Genomic DNA, 26,461 nt, shown 5'->3' with positions numbered 1-26,461 from the left:
GACGTAAAATTGAAAAAATTATAAATTTACGATCATGAAAGTGTCGAAAATGAAAGGGGAAAAAAAGAATTTTTCGAACGACACATAAAAGGAGCAAAGATCATCGTGATCTCGTTTCGTCGCACAAACTCGCTCATGAAAAGAAGCCGAAATAGAATTCTCGGTCCGGGGGAGCAGCCCGTAAATGACCGGGTCCTGGCAAGGGGTGGAAAGGGAGCGAAGTCGAGCAGCCAGATAATCGCGGGCGTTAAACTTTTATAGGCCTGATTTTCATTTATATGTTAAACGCGTCATAACTCGAACGGAGGGACGAAAGGGGGTGGAATATCCAGGGTGAGAAGAGAAAGAGAGACAGAGAAAAGCTGTGTGTACAACTTTTTTTTTTAAGCTCGTGTGTGGGTCTGCTTCGTGCAGGTGTGCGTCTCTGGATCGCAGGTAGGGAGAGACTTCCTTTTTTCTTTTTATTTTTCTAACAAATGAGCGGCAGGTATGACGATATAATATAAAAAGATTCGAATGGAAGGAGAGAGAAGGAAGCGACACCTGATTAATCGTCTTTTTATGGCTGGTAAAATATCACCGTGCGTAACGACACAGGGAAAGGATACATAGAAAACTTTTGGCTGACAGATATGATTTTCGGTGAATCCCTCCTTCGCGTCGTCGGTCTCCCTTCTCCGGTTATTGAAATATTCAAGCATCTTTATTTTTTTGTCCCGACGAATCTCGTTTCACCTTCAAAGCCGATCTTTTTTTAATCCTTTGAGCGGCCAAGTCGGGTGATCGCGTTGTTCTTGTTCAATGTCGAAAACTGCTGTCGTATTACTTCGGTAGAATTAATTGACGGTGTTGTTGTCTCTTTTTGTATTTACTGGTTAACACATCTACCGGTCACAGATATTATGTACCCGATAATAAATTAAAATTTGAAAGGTCCATTCATCGAGCATTGATTTATCAACTTCTTCTTTGATTTACGATTTGAGCTTCATTAAATTCGTGTATTAATAATAGAAGGTAGCAATTTGGAAGTTGAAATTTAAAAATTAACTTTTCCTATCTTTGATAATTAATACCTACACGACAGGCTAGCCGGTACACGCGGTCGATTCTACCGTGCACCGGTGAACGTATTAATCCAGATAGAATTTAACAAGTTTCCTCGATAAAAGCAGCGCTATCCGAGCGTGAATTTTGTTCTCGTTTCGTTCCACGCTCGTCTTCTCGCCATTGAATCTTATTCTTCTGCTTCGAGTCGCAGCCGTGAACATATTCCACGTGTGTTGCTCGCGTGCTCTTTTCAACCGGCTCGACAATGTATCGTCTCGAAATCCTTTTCAGTACGAGAACGAGTGTCGTCCCGGCTGGTTCGACGAGCTCGCGTGACAAATGAAGGCGGTGGAATACATTACGCGGCCACTTATCCCTGAAAAAAATAAAAAATATAGACTAATAGGTGTACGGGATGTATAAATGAGAAGAAGAGAGGCGTCGAGGCGCGCGGATGAAAGGAAACGGGCGAGGTTTGTTGGCCCGGTATTGAAATCAAAAGGTTACGGTGAATCGGTCGCTTTTTAAGTAGCTACCAGCTCCTTGTGAATTCTCGACGAATCCGTGCTATCGATAATAAATTCGGTCGCGGCTCTTTGTCACAACCGGCTAAGATTCTTTGAAAGAAAGATTCGAAAGAGCAAGCTCTTTCGAACGGTGTGAAAGAAGCACCGTGAAATTTGTCACACATATTCGTTGACTTATTATCGGGTCATTTGGTATCTAGAAGGAAGCATAACTTAACTCTTGAATTCTTCACGATACGTCCATCTGTACGCGTTACCCGCAAACCTTCCACGAGTTTGCCTTATTAATTTTCATCTCTCTCGAGGATCAGATAGGAAACGAGTCAGGCTCGAGGGGCAACAGCGGAGGCATCGATAAAACGTTCAAACGACCCACGAAACGTTCTTCGTTACGGTAATCGTTTAATCATCGACCGCGATACGCGGTATCCGAAGTAAAACGCGACTGGTCCTCTCGCTTGTAAAACTCGTCTAAAATCCCATAAACGCGCTCGGTAGGCCTCCTAATTTCGATGGATATGGTCGATGAACATCGAACGGGTATCTTTTTTCGGGAGGGGCGGGCCGCGAGTGAAGTTTTGGCTAGGAACCACGGGCCGAAGCATACAAAAGTGGCAAACCGGTGGCTTTTACGAGCAACCAACGGCGAGGACGCAGTAAAATCATTAATAAAAACGTTCTCATCGGCCTGTCGACCCTGTAAACATCGCTTTTTAGATGTCGTATCCGAATCGTAAAAGGGCTGCCCGGTTGAATATGTCCTCATGGGGTCTACCGCGTTCGACCAGATCGAATCGAGTTTGCCCGTTTACGAGGTTGATTCGGGGTACCGTTCGCGGTACAATAATGTCTCTGCGAGCTGTATGGCTACGCCCGAGTAGTATCAAATCTTAAGGTCTTATCGCCGCTCGAAACTGTTACTTCTTATCCTCGCTCGTTAACGAACAAGAATTTCAAGATATCAGGCGGAGGGAACAGCTCCTGGATAATTGGTCGCATTTAAATATCAATCTTCTTCGGTCTCGTGGACCCCACGGTGTTAACTCGCTCTACTGGACCGAGGGTTATTATACGCGTTCAAGGGTCGGGGGGTCCAGACGGTTCAAAAGAAGATAGAAAGCTGGAGAAAAGAGAGGGTCAAAGAAGAAGAGATGGCTGATAGAGGATGGAAGAAGACGGAACGAGCTGTTCGGACAAATAGAAACGTTCACTTCACTCGGCTCGAGAGACTGTTCTCTGAGGTCGCCGGCTACATAGCGCTGTCGTGTAAACACGCGCTAACTGCCTCCTCTTGCCGACGCCGGCCGTCGTCTCCACCCTCCTCTCCCTCTCGTCCAGACAAACCTCGATCATCATTCGTACATCTTACTCTTGTCTTCACCGTGATCATTTGGTCGCCAGTTTCATTCATTCGTTCGAATTTCGACACTGTTTTCCCGTCAGGTCACCGAGCTTCCGTCGTTGTCCGCCAGGTGGCTCCGTTCGCGAACCAGTCTCGGAGTTCTTTTCTCGTTGCTACCTCGCTCGATGTTCGCTACTGGCGTCCAGAGAATTTTTAGTTTGGAGAATCGTTAGAAATTCGAAGCTACACGCGCGTCTGCAAGGAAATCACTAATTAGATCGTTAAACGCAACCTCGTTAGATCCCGATAGGCATGCTCCATAACCGAACTGAAAGAGAAAGAGAGATTTTTGAATGTTTCATCAAAGTAGAAGGGAACCTTTCACGGTTCGATAGATTCCCATCGGTGAAGAATCGCGGAGGCACGGGGAACAAAGATGGCCGTTGATACCGCGGGCAGGAACGACCGTGCGTTCTGTATATTCGTTCGATTAGCATGGCGGTGCGAGTTGTTTCGCTTCCTCGTTAATAAGAGAGCCTCCCCTCCGTGTTTCTCTTCTTGCCGGACCGTAGATCCCTCGTCCTCCATCTCTCTTCTGCTCTGCTCTCCCTCTTTCATTCTTTCTTTCATCTTCTCTTACTGATACGTAATTCAAGACAGACGCATAATCTTCCCATGGTTGAGTCCAGGTAATTCTGCGGCCGCGGTAGACAATGCTTTTGCTGTCTTCTTGCGTGGGACTACCACTTCCTTGCTCGTAGACTGAGAAAGCGAGGAAGGCAAGCTGTAATATTATATCCAGAAAATCACGACGTCGATTCACTCATCGAACACTTTTCTCGACTGAAAATGCGAGGTGATTACAAGATAATTACCTTCAAGACGACTAGTCGCGTAAATTCTTGCAGATCGCCGTGCAAATTATCGAGAAAAATCGTTGTAAAGTTTAAACACCTTGTCGTAGATATTAATCCCATTACACGGTCCATTGAAATAAATTACGATATAAAATCAAACTCGTTCCACCGGGTGACGGAGAGAGATCTCGTTCCCTCGGGTTATGAAACATTAATCGCCGTTGCAAGGTCTTCGCGTTCGTTGCACACGTCCACGAAGAGGATCGTTGCTGCGAGCGGGCCAAGGAGGATTCGATTGCAGCCGTGTTTTCTCCGTCCTCCTTTATCCACCTCCTCGCTTTCGGGCCCATCCGTTCCTTCAATTATTTACGTCTTGATTTATTATAATCGAAGCTCAGCTCCGTTTGATCCACACCGAGGTGGGCCCGTTTTCTCTTTCTCTCGCCTCTCGTCTTCCCGCCACGCTTTCGTACATTTTTACCGTGAAGAAACCTATTTTGAGAACTGTGAATTTTGGGCGCAGAGATATAAAAAAATATCGTAATTATCGGCAAATAAAGGCTATGCTAATTTCCAGTGTTCTTATACTTCGCTTCACTACGAATGTGACCACAGCATCGTACGGCTTTATCGCGATATCGCGATCAAATTGGACGAGCTACCGAATTAAATTTCGTGCTCGTAAATCTCGGGCGTGGGCATCTCGTTATCTCGGCTCGATTCGCCTCGACAGAGAAGAAAAAAAAAAAATAAAAATCCATGGACAAAGTTATTCGCCGACTTAACCCGACACTGTTGATAAAGGAGCTGCAACGACGAAAGGATTAACGCGCTGGTTAACGCGTATTTGCACCGGGTCTCTGAACTCTCCGTTTGACCAGCACTTTGTCTACCGTCTGCAAATTGAACGAACCAATGATCTTATCCGTGTGTCTTTGAATTTTCATTAAACATTTTCATCGACGAAGAAAATTGCTAGAAGTTGCCAAAGGTGTACCTTTTAAAATGAAGAAACATTTGTTTAAAAAGATTAATTGCTTTTCGTGGAAAAAATTCCCAAAGACATAGGTTGTTTTGGTCCTCTTAAGTGGGCATACCTACCCCTTTACGATATTCAACTCAACGACGATGCGTATCTTCAGAATTCAGCAAAGTATTTATAAATTGGCCGCGTACACCTGGACACGACCACCAACGATCGTTCCCAGGTCGAAAGGGCACGGGCAACGCGTTGGACATTCGAAAAAAGTGTCCGAAGCGAGACGGAATGACGAAAAGACTCGTGACGCGGCGGAGAAAAGGAGAAAACAGTCCATGGAGATTATTAAGCGACCGACATAAAACGTGCTTAGGTGCGATTTAATATTTCCAGCTACGGGCATAAAATCCAAGTGTATCGGGAACTCCTCGAATGGAACCAAGAGAGAGGAAGAGAGAGAGGACGTTGAAGAACGCTAAGGGACGACGAAGTTCGCTCTTTGTGACGCCGACATCTGGCGTCATCGAACGTCAACCTCTTTCTCGTTCTTTATATTTTATACGCCATGCCTCGTAAAAAAGCTCTCTCGACCTCCTTCGTCGAAAAGCGTTCGACCGATCTTTACCCTCTTTATTTCTACTGACCCGCTTTCGTGCATCGTGACTCCACGCTCCACCTCCATCGGCTCACCTTTTAACCCCTTTCGAACCATCGAATCATCGTAATTAAATAATTATTGCAATTTCTCTACGTTTCCTCCGAATAATAAAACATTGTTAAGCTGGATCACGATCGATCCAAGTTTCCACGAAAGTTTCGTAACACACGAGCCTTTACGATACCCTGAAACTGTTATAGCTACGAAGCTTAATCATCTCCCGAACGAATCGTTTACTATCCTGATGGATTTCCTCGAGGACAAAGAGACGAAGCTGAAGCTGTTCCTCGAAGGTGACGAGAACGCTTCGTCGCGTAAGGGGATGGAGAAAGACATTGGAAGAAGATTCTTTCGTTAACAGACAGGAGGAGAAGGGGAAATCGCTTGAAAAACGTCAACGATTCCTCTGGCTCGCTCAAAGGACACCGAATGGACGCGTGGAAAAGCTCATTCGGATTAGGGGTTGACCAAGGGAAGGGAAGTCCGCTTCTTTTTCCTCGAACCCGATATCACTGGGATAAAGCCGATTGATTTAGACCCGAATAATGGGTATTCGCAGATTGTGCACGTTGTTTTTCACAAAATAAATTGGTGAATGCATCATTTGATTACGTTACAATCGGACTGTCAGGGTGTTGATCGTAACATCATAAAGAAGAATTGGAACAAGGCGTTCGACCAACAAAAACAGATGCCTAACGGCGTTTCAGATCTCGAAGGATTTATTTTTCCAGCGGCACAAGAGGGAAACCGTGTCGCTTCCGTGTTGGATGCAGGGCACGGACATAAAATTCACGGGTGCCAAGTGGAGCAGGCTGGTTACTCATAAATCAGCCGAACGGAAGAGACGTTTGCCTTCGCTTTGTCTTATTATTTATCGATCTTGGATTCGTCGATTTTCTTCTTCCCCCTCTGTGGACAATTGGATACCTGCGTACCCACTTCTATGCTTCGGAAGTTAACTCGCCTTTCGCTTGCTTCCATTGAGTGGACAAGTCAAAGTGATTCGTGGAAACATGGACAGAGCATTCGAGGAACCGCATCGTCTTGACCTCGACAACAAGGCACGTCGCATTATTTAAGGCTGCACCCGTTTCCGTTTCCCACTCGAGACGCACCCTTATAAAAGCCTTTACGACCGGAAGTTGATCCTGTGCCCGCGAGGGCGCAGAAGATAGGTGTATGCGGGTGTACGTAAATTAATTAGTCTTCTCGTGATATTCTTCAATTTCTGCAGTCGATAAATGCCCGTTTCTTCGAAGATCGTTAAACGCGGAAGGCGTCGAAACTCGCTGACGCGTCGATCGATGAATCGATGCGGCTGATAAATCGATCGGACGATCGCAACAGCTTTTCAACGAAGTACGCGACGATGGTGTACTAACGATGGTTAATCGTCGGAGCGATAAAAGCTTGCAACCGTATCGCGTGTAAGTCGCGAAGAGTAGATCGTGGAGGACGCGAAGGGCTCGCGCGTACATCGATCATCCGGCGCGGGTCGTCGCGTCCCTCCTCTGCTCGCAGGGACGAAAGTAACCCGATCAACGTCGGCCGTATCAAGAATTATTATTCACCGGGGCCCGTCAGTCGACGAGAAGAAGAGGGCGGGGCCCGCGAAGCATGCATCATCCAGAGCAAATTCCGTTCGTCTCTCTTTATTTTACCAACGGATAGGGGAAAAAGGTACGCGAGTGAAAAGGAGGAAGGAACGAGAGAAACGAACGAGAGGAAACGAGAAGAAGACCAAAGCCCGTTTTCTTACCAGATCTTCACGTGGCTGCCGTCAGTCCGCTTAACTGTAGATCAATCAATATACGCTGGTTGAACCCTCGGACTTTTATTCTCATCTTCGTTCCACCGTCGTCCTACTCGCGCACTCTTTCTTTATCCGACCTTTTACCTACGTCCTCTCCCTCCGGCGTGCCCCTAACGAGCTCATCGCTCGTATAGGCAAAGAAAAAACACGAGAAAGTGGTACAAAATGACCCTTGAGAAATGCCGTTCATCCGTTCGCGTTCGTTTGTCCAGTCGCTCGTTCCACTCGGTTCGGGAACCGTGCAAGGGTGGATGAGATCCAGCTAGGGCGTTGCCATGAAAACGGAACAAATAAGCGAGCTGTGATAGCGGCCATTTTGGTGAACGATTGCGTGCATTCCAAGCTTACTATCGCAAAACTAGAATATTTTCTATCAGGAAATCTCCGTTTTCGATCCAGCCGAATCCTTTAATTCGTCGAGAGAACGTGAACGGAGACAAAAAGGGCGACGGTGAAAGGTAGAGGTAAAAAAGAAAGGGGCTGGTATTATAAAAGCAATTAGAGGGTCTCGGATTAGATATAGCACATCGTACATAACAAATATGATAATACGCTCGGCTAGCCCGAAGGGAGTTTGGCTTTGGACGGTTGGTAGGGGAATGGGGTTTCGGGTTATGAGCCAGGTTAAACGGAATCATTAATAATCGGAGCTAACTAATCTGCCTGTCGCTATGAGCACACTTGTTTCACTCCTGTTTTTATTAGACCCCTCCAACAACTCTGAATAACATTTTATTCCTGATGCACCGCTGAAAAACAGAACGAACAGTGGCGGGACAAATCAAGTTTCGAGTCAATCAGTCGATCAATCGTAAAACTTAGTTACCTACAAACACGACAATTGTTTGCTTATACAAACATGTCTCACCTTTTCTTTTTTCTCTTCTTCTCCTTTCAGCTGTACGAGATCAACGACGACCCAAAGCGGAAAGAGTTTCTCGATGATTTGTTCAGTTACATGCAGAAAAGAGGTGAGTTTTTTCATCTTTTTATGTTTCTAATCGGTCAAGGAATAGTAACACGTTAATTAATTCAACAATTAAGAGTCCCAAATGTGTCTTACCACGCGTGTCCTTTTCTACTGCGACAATCGACGCAGTAGAAACAGCCGTACACGGCACGGCACGTACGAGGTTGATCAAAAAATGAAATGCAAAATCTGCAGATAAAATTTCCATGAATAAACAAGAAAAAGGTATCGTTCTTCGAAGAAAAACACGCACGAATGACACCGCCTCGTTTTCATCGAATAATCCAACTCGTCGTTTATTATCGTCCGATCGACGAATCATTGGAGGTAATTAATTCCGCAAATATTGATCGTTCAGTTCGATGTCCAAGGCCGGATTCACCGACAGGAATTCTGTTCATAGAAGAGAATGAGTTTCCGATTTGTCTCCATCTAGGAGGCGAAGACGTATCGCGATCTTTCTTGGCACGTTGTCACGTTCCAAGCAGAACCACGGTTTTCTCATTAATTCGTGCCCGTCCACCAGACTGTCTGCGTATCTTGAAAATGAATCGCCAAATTTAACTCTGGACCACCTACGTTTCTTTCCATACGAAATTGTACTTCTCGCGTCTCGCTCGAGTCGTGTGTCTGATAAACTGTACGGGCCAGGGATGACCGAAAGCTAAGCGGAAGCTCGTTAACGTGGGAATCGAAGGTGGATTGTGAATGAAAAAGTCATTCGACGTTTCGTTCGCGTGAAAACGTATACCTGTCGTCTATATTTAGCCGCACACCTGTCGACAGCCGCTGCATTGTCGGACGACATTATTTGCATGGTCGCGAGCAAACTTTGGAAACTGTGCCAAGGTATTTAGAATTCGGTGAACACTCATGGTCGTGTCACCATCGCGATTTCTATCTCTTAGGCGCAACGAACTCTCAAATTGATTCAATTGATTTTCTTCTTACTATCTTCGCTTCTAAGAAGGGGTTTCGTATTCTCGATCGTTAATCAACCTTTTTATGCGACTGTTCGTGCTTTACGTAACACAGTGTGTAGTTTTTATTTGATAAAAAAAAAAGGAAAAGACGTTTTTACGATCAACATGAATATTCATATTGTAATGTTATTAATTATTATGATGCACAATAAAAAATCAGGAGAATAATTTATATTCGTGACGCGCTTGCAAGTGGTAATCGTGGTCGCGAGGAAGGTCCGCGGATGGAAAACGCGCGTGTTCGAGGAGGGTTCGTTTGGCCGTTGCGAAAATTACGAAGCATTATTCACGCTGTCCGCGAGGACGGCGGTTAAAAGGCGGCGCACACGTGCGACCCGCATCTCGTTTCCTGCACACGTGGATTCTCGGGACATTTCGCGCCTATACCCGACGTCCGAGCGCCTCGTAAACGTCCACGTGGGTTAAAAGGTTCGGTAACACGTTGCATCTGCCCCCGTTAAATGGGACGAAATTAGATCTCAAAGTCTACGCTTCGTGGACATAGAAACAATGGAAATTACTAATAAAAAATCGTTGAATGCTCGATCAATCGTGTACGACGGGTTAAGTCGTTCTAATATTAATTCCGATACGATCGATATGGAATGTTGATGCTTGAACTCGGTACGATGAGCTTCGAAACAAAGTTAATGAAGCATCAAGAAATTAGTGTGTCAGTGGAGTGAAGCGATGTTCGACGGGGTTAATTTGAGCCGCGAGATGACCATTGAAACGGAACCTCGATAACAAACACCTATCGTCGATGGTCTCGACTAATGTGGCCGGATGTGATGAATGGTCTTGCGCATCCTAGGACGTGGCCAAGGTGTTATGAATCGCGTTAATGTCGAATCATTGTTCGCCTCGACAGAATAACGAGCTCCGCGGGGGGTTGCTTCCCCTGCCTTTTTTCCTTTCGAGCTTCTTCCCTCTGATACGCTCCTTTATTCTCTGATACGTTCGTCGTAAGCTTCTTTCTTTTTCCACCAACGATTTTAATCGAACCTCGTAAAGAGCGCATCATCGAACGATCAATCGACGCTGATTGCGAATCGCGTACCACCTGTGAGCTTCGTTTTTGAAATACGATCCACCTTCATTTCTATCCTCTATTTCTTTCGACGTTATCCGTATTTCGGACGATTATTTATTATTTATTATCAATAAAGATGGAGCGAAACAGCGGTCAAAGAACATGGACATTGTTTTCCAACATTGGTCCGAAATAAGAGGTAGACGCGAAGAGGAGTCACTCGCAGTGTCTATTCGAGAGGGAGGCAACAGTTCTTTTATTTATCGCGCGTATTGCTAGCACCTCTTCGACTCCGACCTGGGCGTTATAAATCTCAAGCCATTTAATATGCAAATCCCTGCACCTCCGACAGCCCGAGGACTCCCCTTGGTTGAAGGTGGTGTGTGCCTTTTTTTTTTCTTTTTTTCTTTTTCATCGCGAACGAGTTTCAATCGCCGATGTAATTCATACTGCGGCGGACGACTGCTCGCCAGAGCAATGCCATTCTCTGTCGAATACGTTATTATCTTACTCCTCTTCAAGCTCCACCTCTTCTTCTCGTCTTCGTCGTCGTTTCTACTTCATCCCTGGATGTTCACGGGCGGCCGGTTACGCTCTCACCAGACACTACCTTCTTAATGATATCCGTTCAATTTCATCGAACACCGATAAGACGCTTTCGCGATACAATATCTCACCCTGCCACCCTATAACTTCTTCTTTTTTTTTGAACATCGATCCGGTTAATTATTCCACCTCTCGCGTATAAAAGAGAAATACGGAGGATTTTTCATAGCTTTCAACTGCGACACCGAAAAGTGTTAAAGCGTAATCACCCTAATTCTTGTCGAATTACGAGGTGTCGCTTTGAGGGATTACCCCGTCTCTGGCGTAAGAGGGTTAATAGGCTGGCTAAAAGTGCATTGAACCGGGTATGGTCATGCGTCTGGTTACGAGCTCTTGGAGAAAAATACCTTTTTACCCAGGACGGGGGTAACGCATTAGCGGTGAGAACACGTGTTTGGCACGAACACTTTTCGTTACACACTTGTGAACAGGCACGTCGTGCGTGCCGTCTGCGTACACAACGGATTACATAGGTTACTCGCCTCTTTGCCGCTCTTCTCGCACGTTGCTCTTTTCTTCGCGATAAAACTCAATACTTTGTAGCTGTTCGCCAGCTATCACGGTCGACGGACTTTACGTGGCCGTTCGAGAAATAGGAAAAGCACGAAGTGTTAAGCTTTTACGCGACGCGTGCTCCTCACGATTATTTCCTCAGCCCTGTTCACTTTTTCCAATTTGCGACCTCGTTTTAAATTTATATACCTGCTATTTTTTCATTCTTTAGTTTCTAAATATGAATTTGAATTTACCTTTAGCGCTACCTAATAACAAGTATCCTTCTGATTAGGCGTTCAATCGTGCCAGGTAGCAGCAGATTTCCATTGAAAATCGGTTTTAAGGGTATCGTGATGCACCACCGTTAGCTTTCAGAGACTCGTCCCTCTTCCATCAGCGAACTCGCGACAGCGAAGGCTCCTTTCGCATTTCCATTTTGCAACGCGAACGAGTCGACGACGTGATTTGTCAGTTTGCGATTTCTTTTCTCTTCCACCCCTCACAGCCGCTCTTTTTCTTCTTTTTTTATTATTATTATTCGGTATTTGGTGCCGGGAGCACGTTCGTACTTAACGGCGTTGCTCGATAACTGCGCCTCGTCACGGCACACTGCGACTAGTTCGAATATGTTCACTTCACGTTACCAGCAACAACAATAAGAAAAAGGCGAATTAACTTGCCGTGAAAATATAGGTACGTAGCTCGATCGAAAGCTACGAAAGTTTCTCAAAAGTCAACGTCAGCGAACGGGAACGAAAGTCAACGACGAAACAGAGGAATGGTTTCTTTCTCCCTCTCGGAGGCTTTATTACGTAATAAATATTAAAATTCATACGGGTTGCACCTCTACCGAGAATCGATCTTCGAACGGTCGAAAGGGACGGCTATAAAACGTCTTGAGAGAAGAGAGAGAGAGAGAGATACTGGTCTGTGCCGAAAGGCAGTTTCTCTCGTACACCACGCTATTTTACTTTTATTCGAGCAGATCCATTCCAGGGACGGTTTACGATCCGCTACAGTACCATCTTGCCGAGCTTCTTTGTGAGACAGCAGCCATACGTGAAAGTAGGTTGTTCCGTATCTGCCCCTTGGTAATCCTCTGGATTAATTAACTCTTTGCACCTTGGAATCACCTGGCAATAACATCTTTCCTTAATATTGTTCAAAGTCGTCGTGTTTGATACTTTATTTCATTTACTTCCCCTCAGTCAGACTCGAAGACTGTTTCTTTCTTTTTGTTGGAGCTACTGCAGTCAAAGGGTTAATAACGCGTTGACACGCTGCGGCGTTAGAAACGATGAAGGGTTTCGAACAGCAAAGGTGCAGAATAACCTGCATTAATCTATACGAAGCAACCTAGGTAGCTTTCAGCTCGTCAATTTTTCATCATCCAACAGGACGACTCCATTCGCTTCGTGGATCAGTTATAGCATCGAAAATTCCTAATTCTTTTCGTGTTTACCAATTTGTTCCGTTTTGTTTTGAAACAGCCCGGTGTCTACCTTCATTCGTATCCCCGCTGGCCCCGGTCCCGTTGTCGTTTTATCGCGTTTACGACCTTGTCGAGCAAATGTACGAGCCATTCGTGGACGTTCGACGACGACGGACAAAGTCAATTCAGCTTGTCCATAAACACCCATCCACGGTTACCTCCATAAAACGAAATAAAGTCCTAGCGCAGCAGCACATCGTCGAGTCCCGGTCGATGGGCGGACTCTCCCTGTTCCCGCGAGTGATGGATTTCCTCTTTGACGGATCGCTCGTAAAGCTCGTCTAAATGTTTTCTCGGAAACAGCCAGACCACGAGTGAGAAAGAAGGAGAAGCAAATACGAATTTTCAGCTTCCCTTTCCCTTCACCTTTTGCCCGGCTACCCACCCTTCGGCCTTGTTCGATCACGGATCAGGCTGCTTAAAGGCCACCCGCTGTTTTTAGAGGGTCTTAAATCGGGATTATGTCCGGATTACAGGATCCTGCGTACGGTGTGTCCTTTACTCTGGTAGCGGTTAAAGGATTGGTACCGATCTTATGGCCATTCTACGGGGTAGCGTACTAAAATTTCATTTCATTCCAACGTTTTACCTTGATTTTCGATCGATCACCATTCGGCCATACTGGGTGTAATTATCGCGGCTTGTTTTAATTGGCGGGTTATTTGGAATAACAGCGTTTGATAATAAAAGGTGCGAACGACCGGTGACATGCGTTCAGGGATACATGAAATATTTAATAACAATGACCCACGTGGCGCGTTTCAAGAATTGAGAATGGCACAAGTCACGTCTAGTGTCGTGCATTTTCTGGATTATCTGGTTGGTCACGAGAGAAGCAGAGTTGCCGGGAAGGCACGCCGCCGTCTCGGTCGGTGCCAGGATCGTTTCGTGAAGAATTTGCAAATTGAAAAACCGGTAGTCTCTCCTTCTTTCCCCTCACCGTTTCTACTTTGCTTCCGTTCGTTTAATTGCTTCTCGCGGCCGACCCGTTTTCCACATCGATCACTACACTCTTTAGCCGTTTGCAAATCGAAGAAACGCTACGCCGCGCCATCCCGTCCCGTCGATCGTTCTGCTCGCGTTTCCGAGAAGTTTCGTGATAAGATTTGATTAGTGGTTCCACGCTCGAATCGTGGCTTCTCGTTTGGCTACGAGGAACAAGAGGGATGGTCAATCATCAGCAATTATTCGGAATCCGAGAATATAACGACGTGGCCCCCGCTGTGATGATTGATGCCCCGGAGGGATGGCGATTTCGCGTTTTCGCGTGCAGAGGAACACGAAATTCCGTCGACATTAATTATTATACATGCGAATACGATGAAGATCTGACCGTGCCGCCGATATTCTGAGACCCGGTAGCCGATTCCCTAGTCCCGAATATCTTCTCTGTGCCACGCAAACGGACCCTTGTAAATCGTGTCATTTTGCGGAAGATTAACCCAAGGAATTCATCGAGCGACCGCAACTGCCTCGAAATTGGTCTAGTTTCGTAACTTTTCGTGCTCGCTATTTGAAAAATAGAAAAAATTGAGGTATCGTTCAACAAATTTTGCACACTGATAGGAATCCGACATTTCATGCGCACCGCAACCTAAATGAAAAGGATGAGTTTCGTGGAACAAAGCAGGATCGGCGACGTCGCGTTACACCTGTCCAATTAGTTCTCCGCTCGTGCTCGAATTCGACCTACATTTTCCAGCGGCGGACAAGTGACCGGGTAGCTTCCAGCATCCAACAGTGAGAGATGGAGAAAGGGAAAGGGAGAAAGAGAGAGAGAGAGAGAGAGAGAAAGAGAGAGAGAAAGGCAGCACGACTCTCTGGCACGTTCCAGTGCTATAGATAGCTCGCGCACGCGAGCCGAGCGAGCTCCGTGCCGAGCGAAAAGCATTTAGCAGGATGACGTTCGCACATTCTAGACGTCTCGACGCCGCTCGTTCTCGCCGATCATCCGTTACGTTCCCGTGACGTAATTGACGAATTCTTGCACCGACAGTCTGCCTCCGTTTCTCCCTTCTCTCTCTCTCCCTTCCCATCTTCTCTTTTCCCGCGACGACCAGAACCGAGTCTCTCCCTCGCATCCTCCTACACGCCCTTCGACAAACTACGACAGGAATTATCCTCTGTTGCACGACGATTGATTAACCCTTTTTCACCTCGAAATTCATCAAATTGCTTCGTAAATACGCTCGAGGATTTTCCTACGATTTTTCGAAACAGGAAAAATATTCACTAGTCCAAAGAAAAAGTGGTGGTAGTTGCACCCCTAAACCTGGCGTGGGTGCGCTTTTGTCTCAAAATGGTTTAATTCGAATTAAAGACGGACGGACGAACGGGGGAAGAAACATGTTAAACGCGTGGAAGGAGGAAGGGTAGAAGGTGGAAGAAATGGGAGAACGGGTTCCGCGTTCTGGCGGCCTCGACGCAGTCCAGGCGTGGGAAGTGAAATACGAGCGTTGTAGACGGCCAACGGCCATTTCCATCCTGCCGGTTTAGTATTGGCGGGCCACTAAGTCTGAACTAATTTGCTTATTAATATTTCACAACAGCGCCGATCGCTCTGGGGGTTCTTGATATATCGCCTACCCCACCCTCGCTTCGTGGCTCCGTCCTTCTCCCTCTTTCGCTCCCTCGAAACCATGCCTGCTATTATACACACGGGGATCATCGGTGTTTCTTACCTTTCGCCTCTTCTCCCAAAGGAATTATACCAGGCGAGTCATTGATCCTCTTCTTGTCTTTTTGATTACTTTTAATGATGTTTCTTTCACGACGCGGTCGATTTATATTAACTTTCATCACGGTTTCCTTCATTTCGGGGTAATATTTCAGTTTTAATTTGGATACGCGTCTCACGGGGGCAGTGGGAAGAAAAACAGTGTCGGAAAGTTGGAAAGCGAAAAGCACTCGCGACACCAGGGTGGAGTTTAACGAGTTTTCTTTCGGAGACACGCGGAGGTCGGGTTATGCGAGGTAATTACCAAGCGACGAGCTGACTCGCCGCGATTAACGTCGTTAAAGCTCACAGCCGTGTCGTTGCGTTTACGATCCCTGACGAATTCGCGTCGCGGCGAGCTGCGCCGAGCAACTTCGTGCCGCGCCGCGCCGCGCCGCGGCCATGGAACCCGCGGCGATATTTGGGTCGTGACGGTGGCTCTCGCTACGACGGACTTAAACCCTTATATTCTGGCAGAATGACAAGCTCGAATCGAAAGTTATTTCTGCGAGGCCGATATGTGGGTTGATTTACGCCTGGCATCGGATAATAATGCTCTAGCCGCTGTTTTATCGCGTATTTTATAACCCACGACCGCTTTTAACGATATTGCTTTCGCTACGAGCTCAATTTATTAATAAATTTACGAATTTCCCCTAGAGAAATATCACGATAGACGTTGCAATGCAAATTAGGCAATTTGTAAACATGATATTTTGAGAATCAGATTGTTAGATTCTATCTGGAGAACAATATCGGGTTACCTGGTGACATTTACGGCGTGTTACCATTGTCGAAGGTATCAAAGAACGATCGAAATCGTGTTTTAAGCTTTGAACGGAACCATAATCGTGGATACAACCCCGACCAAGCACACGTCGAGGACCGGTTAACGTGCCATTTTACGTCACATCAAAAGCTTCGCCACATTGTTGGCAAGTGTTTGGCAGTTGTCCCAGTCTCGAGCAAGAACCACTCTAGCAGTCGACTTTCGGCAAACAGACGAGCACGGAGAGCTCTCTTCTTTCTCCTTTTCTTTTTCGTCTGCTCGGTTGCAGAAACACGGAGGCCGTAACTGAATTCGTCCGAGACGGAATATCGTCCAGCGTCAGCCTTCCTAAGTGTCGCTATTTCGTAGTTTGTGCCATATCGATTCGAGGAAATCCTCCGTCTTCCAATCGCCCAACCTTTCAATTCTTAGAGGATGATGATGAGAATAAATATTATCAGGTTTATGGAATGCTATGGAAATGGTGAGGATGACGAGTTATAGACCATGGCCCACCCAAGTCGTTCTCCACGAAGAAAGAACAAGCGGACGGAGAACGACAACAGCGAGTAAAGAAACCAGCAGACGAAGACGGACGAGCCTTGGGTGAAATTATTCCATGCCACGCCCTTGCCTGAGATCGTGTTTTGTCTATCTTCTGTTCCTGATCCACGTCGTCCGGAAACATCACACCGGAATAAGGGTATGTCCATCCGAGACGGCGACTATCATCAGTTGCTCCCCAGACTCAAATCCATCAACGATCTTGCTAGAAATTTGAATAATTTCTCTTTCTATCTTGAGGATACATTAATTATCCTCTTACAGTTTTTCAAGTCAGGGGAATCTTGTTGCGTAGCTGGAGTGCGAAAGATTTCAGTAGAAAGTGTACGTATTCTATCAGCCGCGAGTGGTAACTACCATCGTCTGACGATGTGTTCTCTATTCCTGAAGAAACTTGGCTAATTTTCTTTTAAAGTAACTTGTAATCTTTTAACAAGTTCACTGTCGCAGTAGAAACGGACACGTGGAGTCGAACACATTATAATACCTACCAATTATACGATAGAAATAGAAGTGTGTAGCACGAGATAATTAGCTTCTGGCACCGGTTCGACGCGTGTGCATAGCTTTCGACAATACCCGTCAATTTTTATATTTCACGGTTAACAAGTCGAACAGAAGTTCGATGAGACAAAAGAGAAGGTTGTCCCTTCTTGTTCGCAACACGCAGAGGGTCGTTTTTTTATTTTGCCGGATTAGATGAAGGGAACACGGAGACAAGAAGGTCGAGATGCCACCCACGAATTATAAGCCAGTCCCGGGGGTCGTCCCAGGGGGTTGCCACCGACCGAGATACAATTATTTGATCGTCGAGCAACAAGTGGCTACGGGGTGTTTCGCGGGGGATCTATTCTAGTCGAAGAGATTTCGATGCCTCGATAGACAGGATCGCCCCACAAGTCGATAATCCTATTCAAACTCGCGTTATATCGAGATCCTCCCGTAATGAGCTATAGTTCTTCGACGAAATAATAGAAAAGCTGTGCTTCTTTCGTCGAATCCGAGAATGAAATAAGGAGTAAAAAGGCGTAAGTTAGCGTTCACGAGTTTCGTTCGTCGAGACGCGGGTGCAACCCCTTCGAACGGCCTCGACGTTCCATCGCGACTGCCTTGACAGTTAACGTTCGCTAAGACCGATCGTAAATTACGCCAATATTTCCGCGAAATCCTAACAAGATTATAAAGCAGATTGTAGCAGTGTTGGAGCCCGGCCGGCACGTTCCCTTCTCGATCTCGAGAGGTCGACACCGAAGGGCTGGAGAACTCGACGAGGCATGGAAAAGGAGAGAAAATGCTTGCTGCAAAGAATGGTACACAGACGAGGGGAAGGGACAGAGAAAGAGATCTATTTATAATACGTTTGCGTCTTTGCAGGGGCCCGGAGCCCGGTGGAGGCAGTAAATGTCGCGTGTATTTCATATGAAACTCCACCCTCTCCCTCTCTCACTCCTGGCTATTCCCCGCAATGCCAATCTTGGCCTCTTTCGTTCGTCTGATAATACCCGACCGCTAACAAAGTTAACCTACCAGCTTTCATCTTTTCTGCTTCTTTTCTTCTACCTCTTCGTTCTTCGTCTACCCTCACCACCCCTAAATTTTCCATCAGAAATCAGCACGGTTTTCGATGGCGTTCGAAAGACCCTTGAACAGACAACGATTTGACTTTGTCGTCGAACAGCAGCGCGAACCGCAAGACCGCAAATTAGCTCGTAAATGCGAGCGTTGAAAGTAGCGTAGCGAGTTTAGCCAGAAAGTTGCTCGGTCGGTTTGCTCGAGCTATCGCGAGGTACACGGACAGATAAGCGCGAATCACGTTTATCGGGTTAATCAAAAGAATAAATCCGTCCCAAATTATTTATTGACTTAATTGAATTCCTTAGGAAAAAAGAAATGAACTATGCACGCGTTTTTTAAAGAGAATCATAGGGTGAGGGTACAGAATAGCTCAGAGGGGTTATATTACGTTGACGGCTTATTGAATAGATTCCAGGTCCGTCACGCGAGATTCCGGGAAAAGTCGTTTCGCGCGCGTCCTAAAGGCTTTCAGAGTCGGCCCATGGTGGGTCGCAGTTTCTGCTGCGTCGGTTAATAAAGGCCTCCGACATGGTCGATCGTTATTAGATCGGGCACTCCCTCGGCCCGTCGATCCTACCCGCCCAATATGCTTCGCAATAACCCATAAAATGCAACATTTTGTTTCGTATACCAATTACCCTTTCTCCCGACCGCCGTCCACGGGACGGCTGTACTTAAGTGACTTTCCGGTTACCAGAAACTAATACGATACCTCTGCAAGCCGAAAATTGTAATTTCTAGGTAATATAGAAGAATTGATAGGAATCAAAGGTTGTTTTAAGCGAACGACATCCGTCAGAAGTCGATGGACAAGAAAGGTTAATAGGGTGAGCGAAGCGGATGGCTCTCGGCTCGTGTATCGCGGCGTGTTCACCCCTCGGTTCTCAAGCTAACCGCGTGAAATTATGTACAACGATAGTACATAACGCCTGCACGGCCGTCGAATGGCTACTTTGGCTGGTAACGTTCGAAACGAACGTGCAACGGCCACCATTGCGGCTCGAATACGCCGTGGCGGTGGCGGCGGCGGCGGCGGCCATTATAAAAATAACTGCTGATTGGACGCCCTACCAAGAAAAGTCGTAATCGCATCCTGAAATACCTCTTCTCTCTTCCTTTCGCTTACCTCGCCATTTCTTTTCTCCTTATCTTTGCATCTTTCTCTCTGTCTACCTTCTTTGCTCGCGGATTTCTGCTTGCTGCCGAACAATGAGCTTCCCTTCACCTAATGTACCTTCTTCTTTTCCTTTTCTTCTTCTTCTCCATGCTTGTATTATCTTAGATACATCGATCTTGGCCTCGTCTTGCTCCTGTCTTGTAAACTGAGATAATACAAATTGTCTGTTGCGAGGCATCTTCATTTGTTTCTCTCCGGAATACATATGAATAGGATTTTTATTAAAGAGGAAATTTACCTAAAAATTAAATCTTCAAGTTCGACTACGGTAAAGATAACTACCAGCGGATTCGTGAGAAAAGAAATTGAACGGAAAGGGGTTCGAAGGCTTGCAGTCTCGATGGAGTTGATGGGACGAGAAGAATCTGCCGCCATTTTGCGAGCACAACTTTTATCGCCGCGCCCTATATAGGAACATTATGCCCTGGGTTGCTGGGTTGCGCGTATATCAACAATAATTGCAGGGCCAATAATAAAGCCGGAGAGAGCACGCTCGATAGCCCGAAATTGCTGGTTCCCCTACTCTGGCCTGCAACGTTTTATTGCCTACACTCTGCAGAAAGGGAGAAAGGGAGAAAGAAGCAGACAAGAATGGCGGGCAGCACCCTTCGTCCTTCTCGATGGCGGATAAACGATCCTGCGATACGTTGCTCTAGCGATGGCCACTCGGGACCCGTGGTTCGCTCGCAGATTCATCAGAAAATTTTTATGAATCACGAATTCCTGAAAACGAAGATTGGTTTTCATTTTTCTTTATTCGCGCACGATTGTTTAGAATTAACTTTTGTGACAAACAACCGACTACATGGTTTAGTCTTCCCAAAAAATATTAAAGAGTTAAACTATAAGATATAAAAATCATTGGAAGATCAGTAACGCGTCGAAGCCATCGCTGAAAGTCAACCTCGCTCCTCTTTGCACCTCGAGCATACCGAGTCTAGTTACCAGTCGGTCGCTATTATTATTCCAGATACTACTTGCTCTCGTTATTATTCCTTTGGCCGCTGCATCTCCGTTGCATCCTTCTCGTCCTTGTTGCTGTTGTTGCTCTTGTTGTTGCTGGTTGTGCAGCAAGGTGTTTCGTAGCCGAAGAATCGTTGGCAAGCTCGTAAAGAGCCGCAAAGGAGAGGCTCGCACGCGCGATAGTCACGAGTATTGCCCTTGTTAACGCCCTGTTAACTCGAACCTCTGGACAAACTCGTAAAATTTACCGGCTTCGAGCCGGTACACGGCTGCTGCCGGTGAATTTTCGCGTGACTTTAAATCGGCTCGAAATTATGTGTTTAGTGGGCTCAAACGTCGGCTCAGCCATCGCGATGGTACAACCATCTTCCTTCGTCTCCGCTTTCCATTTTTCTTTCCTACTCTTTTCTTTTTTCTAACCAGTATTGTCGCACCTTGAACTACTAACCCGTTCTCTACACCTAATATTCAAATTATCTAATTTAAATTTTAATCGTTGAATCACGACGCGTTCAATTATTATTTTCGTCCATGAACGTCTACGAGAGTAACGATCAGATTACGGCCACCACGAAAGCTCGTAAAGCAATCGTTTACGTGTATACGCTTAGACGAACCACGAGATAGTCGCGAACGCGTCTTCCTATTCCTGTTAACACCCCGTTAACATAGATCTCGAACCTCGTAACCCTCCGACACCGGATCACTGTTGCTATATTCTGATGGATACGTTGATGAAAGCTCGTCGAGTTATTGGAACGGGCTGATAATGACCACAGCTGCGTTACTCGGAACGTTTAACTCACGTATGTCTTAAAAACACAGTATTTCTAGTGTAATATCTGTTTCCTGTGGCCGAGCGTCTATTCGCGCAGTAGAAATAACCGTGACTTGTGAGACATACGACTGGTTCAGTGTGCGCGAAGGGGATGGAAATTTTTCTTATTTTATTTTCCTTTTATTAAGACCTCTTTCTTTCTTCTTTACGTTATCTCAACTTGCCTCGAAAGCTCGTAAAAAAAGCTTGTTTGTTGATCGAGATAAAATTGCCAGATTAGCTGCTCCATCGGTGGGTGTCCTTTTTTATTTTTTCGTTGCTCTGTTTGTTATACGCGAGCGTACGATACATGTAAGGAGATCGTAAAAGCCGCGGAGCTCGCGTGATCGTTACGAATTCGTTATTGTTCTTGTTAACGCCCCTCGCTGGAAGCCTTGGACAAACCTCGTAAAGTTCCAACGGTGCACCCTGCATGTACCATCGTCGAAAACCGATCACGAGAGTCGATTTTAGTTTTTCCTTCTTCATCCTTCCGTTCTATTTTATTTTCTAGCCTTACAGGCTGACAGTCCCGCGTAAATAGGCTAGTTTCCTATTTTAATAAGATTTTCTTTGATTCCAGGGACGCCGATCAACAGACTACCAATCATGGCAAAGTCGGTACTGGATCTTTACGAACTGTACAACCTGGTGATCGCTAGGGGCGGCCTAGTCGACGTGATCAATAAGAAACTATGGCAGGAAATCATCAAAGGCCTCCACCTGCCATCGAGCATCACTTCCGCCGCGTTCACTTTGCGCACCCAGTAAGTAGATCGTGAAGTTTCTCATCCGGGACCCAGTTCCGGCAATGCGCCTGTTGGCTGGTAATTCGCATACAATGAACACCGTCCCCGTGCTCGACGAAAGCTCATCTAAGCATGAAATCTGCACCGATGACTAAGAACACCCGGCCTTTTGTGCCTCTTCTCCCGAAGGAGTTAGGGCTCTTCCTAGTCACCACTCCCTCCGATTCATTTCTTTCTCTTCCGGTCGGACTCGGCGCGTCATTGATTACTCTCAACTAAAAGTTTCATTCACAGTACGCTGAAACTCTGGGTAAAATTAAAACCATGACGCGTGCTTGTAGTGTGAACGAACCTTTGGAGCATCGCAACAGCTGGCGCCAGAAAATTTTCACTTTATCCTTTCGCTACTAGTATCGCGTTTCCTGTACGTTTATGAGCAATTTGAAACGGGCCAAAACTCTTGATACAAGAGCGAAAGAATCGAAAGGACAGGAGGTTAGACAGTAGATCCGGGGGGATGGGGACATCAAAGCACACTCGACGCCTTCCGGACAGCCGTTGTTTGTAAAACGCTATCATCATTACCGCTGGTGAACACGAACGGCAAGGAGGACTGTTTGTGTGCTTAAGATGGCGGCTTGTATCAGCGAGCGGCATGTTCTCCGCGAAACAAAAATATACGAAGCGGCGGCCAGCACAAAAGAAGCTCGGTTAGGGGAGCAGACAATATTAACGTTCCTCACCCGTGCTGCGAACACTCAAAACCGTGGAAAGGATGGAGAGCGGCACGGCTCGTGCCAGGTTAAACCCCATTCGTCACCTGCCAGAGCAAGAGTAGTACTCTGCCTTTCCTCGCGCCCAAAGCACTTTGCTTTTGTTTCAATCAAATTATTTCCTTTCCAAATTTTTATCCACCATCGTGATTCTCCTGTTTCGAGACGAATAAAGCTTCGTTTACCCGGCAAACGGGGACGGGTAATTTATGCGAACGCGAAACTAGAGATCGCGAAGCTGGAAACATCGTGCGATGACGATTAAACGCGTTCGCGAAAGGAAGCAGCTGTTACACCCGCGCCTGCTCTTCTCGGATCCGTCAGGAAGCTCGGTGCAAAACGGTTCCTTTGTCGAGACAAATCTGTGAGTCTTAATTAATATCATCCACCTCCAGCACGAGCCGGCAGACGCGTAGCGAATTGGTCGACGAAAATAGTCGTAGTCGTGGATAAATCGGCCGTCAAATTCGTATTAACTATCCGCTTGGAACTTGGCTCGCTCGCAAAGACTCGTAGAGATTCCATCTTTATTATTATCGAACCTGCTGATCTTTGGAGCAGATCGTTTTGCGATCTCAAACTGAACAAGCAGGATGATCAACGACAAGCGCATTCGTCTTCGTGAAGTTTCGTGTACGCCATCGGGCAACCATCTTCGAGGATTAAACTTCCGAAATCTTGACGACGTTTTATTCGAATGGAGTTCACAGTCTTTCATCGCCTTGACATCCTCGGTGACTATTTTTTATGCTACAGCTATCATATTCTTTGAAAAGGTGCGAATTTGATTATCACCCAGTAAGAGAGATTTATGCACCGGTCCCGGGACGCACACCTGGACCGAGGTTTCATCGGGCGTGCACGGTGGAACTTGATGAAACCGTGCTTGTCTTCCAGGTTCGTTCGATAAAGAAGAGTTGGGTTTACAAAAGAGAAACGAAGAGAGGGAACAAAGTGGGCCGAAGGGCTAGTTTCGGCCGCGGTCTGGCAGACAATCGTAAAAGCTGAACGATCCCTGCGCGAATTATAGACCATGCGGTTCTCTTGCAAAGATACGTCTATTCACGAACGTGTGTGAGAGCAACAGTCGCTTCTCTCCAGCCGATAGCACGTCAAAATAAACAATATTTAAAAATTACCAGTCTCTCACCCTCCTTCGCTCCATCCCTCTGTCGAGAAATCGATTTCGCGTTGCGGTTTTAGGCAGACGTTTTCATGGAACGTTTGTTTCTTTTATTCTCTTCGGAAGATTTTATGTTTATAGTTATATCGCTTCTTTTCATTCGTTCCAATATCGAGTTTCGACGAAGTGCGTCGAAATCGACGCTATTGAGATCAGGATATAAACTTTCTGCAAAGATTAAATTAAGCAACGGATTGCACGTTGTCTCTGGTTTGCCAATTTCGAGTTCGGCCAGCCGGGACGACGTTTTCCGCCCGTACGACGGACAATGCCTGCTGCAATCCCGACGCGATGTGAATTAATAACGTGCACCCGCTCGCATACGTTCTTGTCTCGTCGCGTTATCCGACCGTGCTGCTCACTGTTCACCGTTAACGAGCGTTGTTGTAAATTATAGACACCGCGTGCTTTATTCTAAGACACAAACGATATCTTTTTCGCCCGTACATATTCTCTTAGAAAGTGCAGATGAAGCGAGCCGATAACGGGTTCGAAACGAAAAGATCAATATACTGTTCGCTTTCTGCGTATTTCAAACCTTCTGATTGTTTTGTTTGTTTTTTTTTTCTTTTCTTACAGGTACATGAAATACCTGTATCCGTACGAGTGCGAGAAGAAGCGGCTGTCGACACCGGCGGAATTGCAGGCGGCGATCGACGGAAATCGACGGGAGGGACGTCGAAGTAGTTACGGGGCATACGCGGCCGGCGGCGGCGCGGCAGGTGAGAGCCTGGTGCAAAGGAATCCCCATACGCCAAACTCGCTCGCGTTGCACGCCCAAATGTCCCCGCTGTCATTGGTGACGGCGGTGGCAGCCGGCGGTCAACATCACGGGCCGCAATCTCTGGTGAACGGAAGCGCCGCGCACACGCCGTTGCCCCACCATCCGCACCACCCGCAACACCCACAGGGATCACTTGGACAGCCACCAAACGCCGGTCAGTCAAAATCTCTTGCTTTTCATACCTTTCTGTTTCTCTCTCTCTCTTCTCACCTTGCATTTCCTGGTAAACACGCTGAATGATTTGGCTTTTATTAGATTGTTGCATATTAAGCTTAACGTTTATGTGCGGATTTGAAACGTAAAAGGTAATATAACAAGGGAGAGACATTGAAATAGACCGGAAACGGGAGAATCGAAGCGGAGGCCAGAGAAAGGGTCGAAATGAAAAGTTAGCGGTACGCTAGGAGACAGATACGAAAGAAGGAAAGAGACGGTTCGAAAACGCAGTGGAAGAGCCAGGAGTTTATTTTAAATCGGTAGTTAGGGTTCCAGGCCTCCCCGGAGATGATGATGCGAGAGCGAAGGAGGCGTAATTGATTGTACGATCCTCCGGGAGACAGGCGTTAACGGATGACTCTCGCTAACGAGCATTCCTACTTCCCTATCCCTTTCTTCCTCCTTCTCGCCCCTTACCCACCACCATCGCCGCTATTGCTTCGCCCCTTTCGTCCTCTTTTGCCACCCTCTAACCAATTTCCCTGCCACGTTCTAGCACCCTTTCTCCTTCCTACCTCGCGCCGCCCCCTGAATTTGCGTTTGCGTTCAACATACCCGATCGCTCTCCCCTTTCTCGTTCGACAGGGAATTTTTTTAACTTTCCTCTTTCAAGGCTGAAACATCCTCGAGTGTTTCGATAACGATACCGATACGTGATCCATTACTGATTGCAGGACCTATTCCCGGAATGGCACCATCCGAGTTTGAGGCACGGATGGTGGAATATGTGAAGCTGCTGAACAAGGAGCTAAGGAGCGCCGGGGCTGGTACACCACCGCCGATGATCCATCGACAAGGAAGCGCCTCGCCACCGTCCTCCACTCCACCGAGAGACGCGGGTTTCAGTGCCCTCGAAATGTCTAGACTCACCTTATGGAACATGTACAACAACAACACTTTGTATCCAGGTGTTGGTCACCAGCCACCCTTGTCTCCTCAAGCCTCGCACTCGCCAGTACCTCCGGCTTCCAGTCCAGAACCTCAGAGAGAAGCTCTCGATCTTGGACTCAGGTACGTACTGCAATTCCAGAACAACAAATATCCGTAAGTTTTTCTTCGTTTCATCTTCAACAGAGTACAACACTGTTTTCACTTTGTACGACCGTTGAATGGATGCGTTTTAGGTCGTCGCCCGTGTCTTCCTCCCCTGCCAGACAAAGCTCACCCTCGTCAGGTGGTAGTTTACAGGTGAAAAGGGATCCGGAACTGATTGGCACTCCCGGACCACCGCCAGCGAAACGGTTGCTCGCAGACGACGACAGCCCCATGGAGAAGCACCCTACTGCCTCCGTAGGCACGCACATTAAGATCTCCAATCGAGGTGATAGAGAAGAAGATTTAAGTTTGCATTCTTTTGTTGCAGAAAG

The 26,461-nt window shown here is 46.6% G+C and overlaps 1 protein-coding gene across 3 annotated transcripts in view; it reads left to right on the top strand.

Annotated features, from left to right (window-relative positions):
• The window catches only part of LOC114875453 (protein dead ringer), a 72,992-nt gene that overhangs the window by 44,817 nt on the left and 1,714 nt on the right, over positions 1–26,461 (top strand). For 2 of the 3 annotated variants that reach the window (XM_029185751.2, XM_029185750.2), the window contains exons 4-8: positions 8,128–8,200; positions 21,973–22,156; positions 24,674–25,032; positions 25,769–26,138; positions 26,219–26,415. In XM_029185751.2, the coding sequence (XP_029041584.2) occupies positions 8,128–8,200; positions 21,973–22,156; positions 24,674–25,032; positions 25,769–26,138; positions 26,219–26,415 (1,183 nt within the window). The remainder of the gene's footprint in view (positions 1–8,127; positions 8,201–21,972; positions 22,157–24,673; positions 25,033–25,768; positions 26,139–26,218; positions 26,416–26,461) is intronic. The other variant, XM_029185752.2, reaches the window with a different exon arrangement.

This window comes from Osmia bicornis, chromosome 1 (genome assembly GCF_907164935.1).
Source record: "Osmia bicornis bicornis chromosome 1, iOsmBic2.1, whole genome shotgun sequence".
Taxonomy (NCBI): Eukaryota; Metazoa; Arthropoda; class Insecta; order Hymenoptera; family Megachilidae; genus Osmia; species Osmia bicornis.
This window is presented reverse-complemented; position numbering and strand designations above follow the sequence as displayed.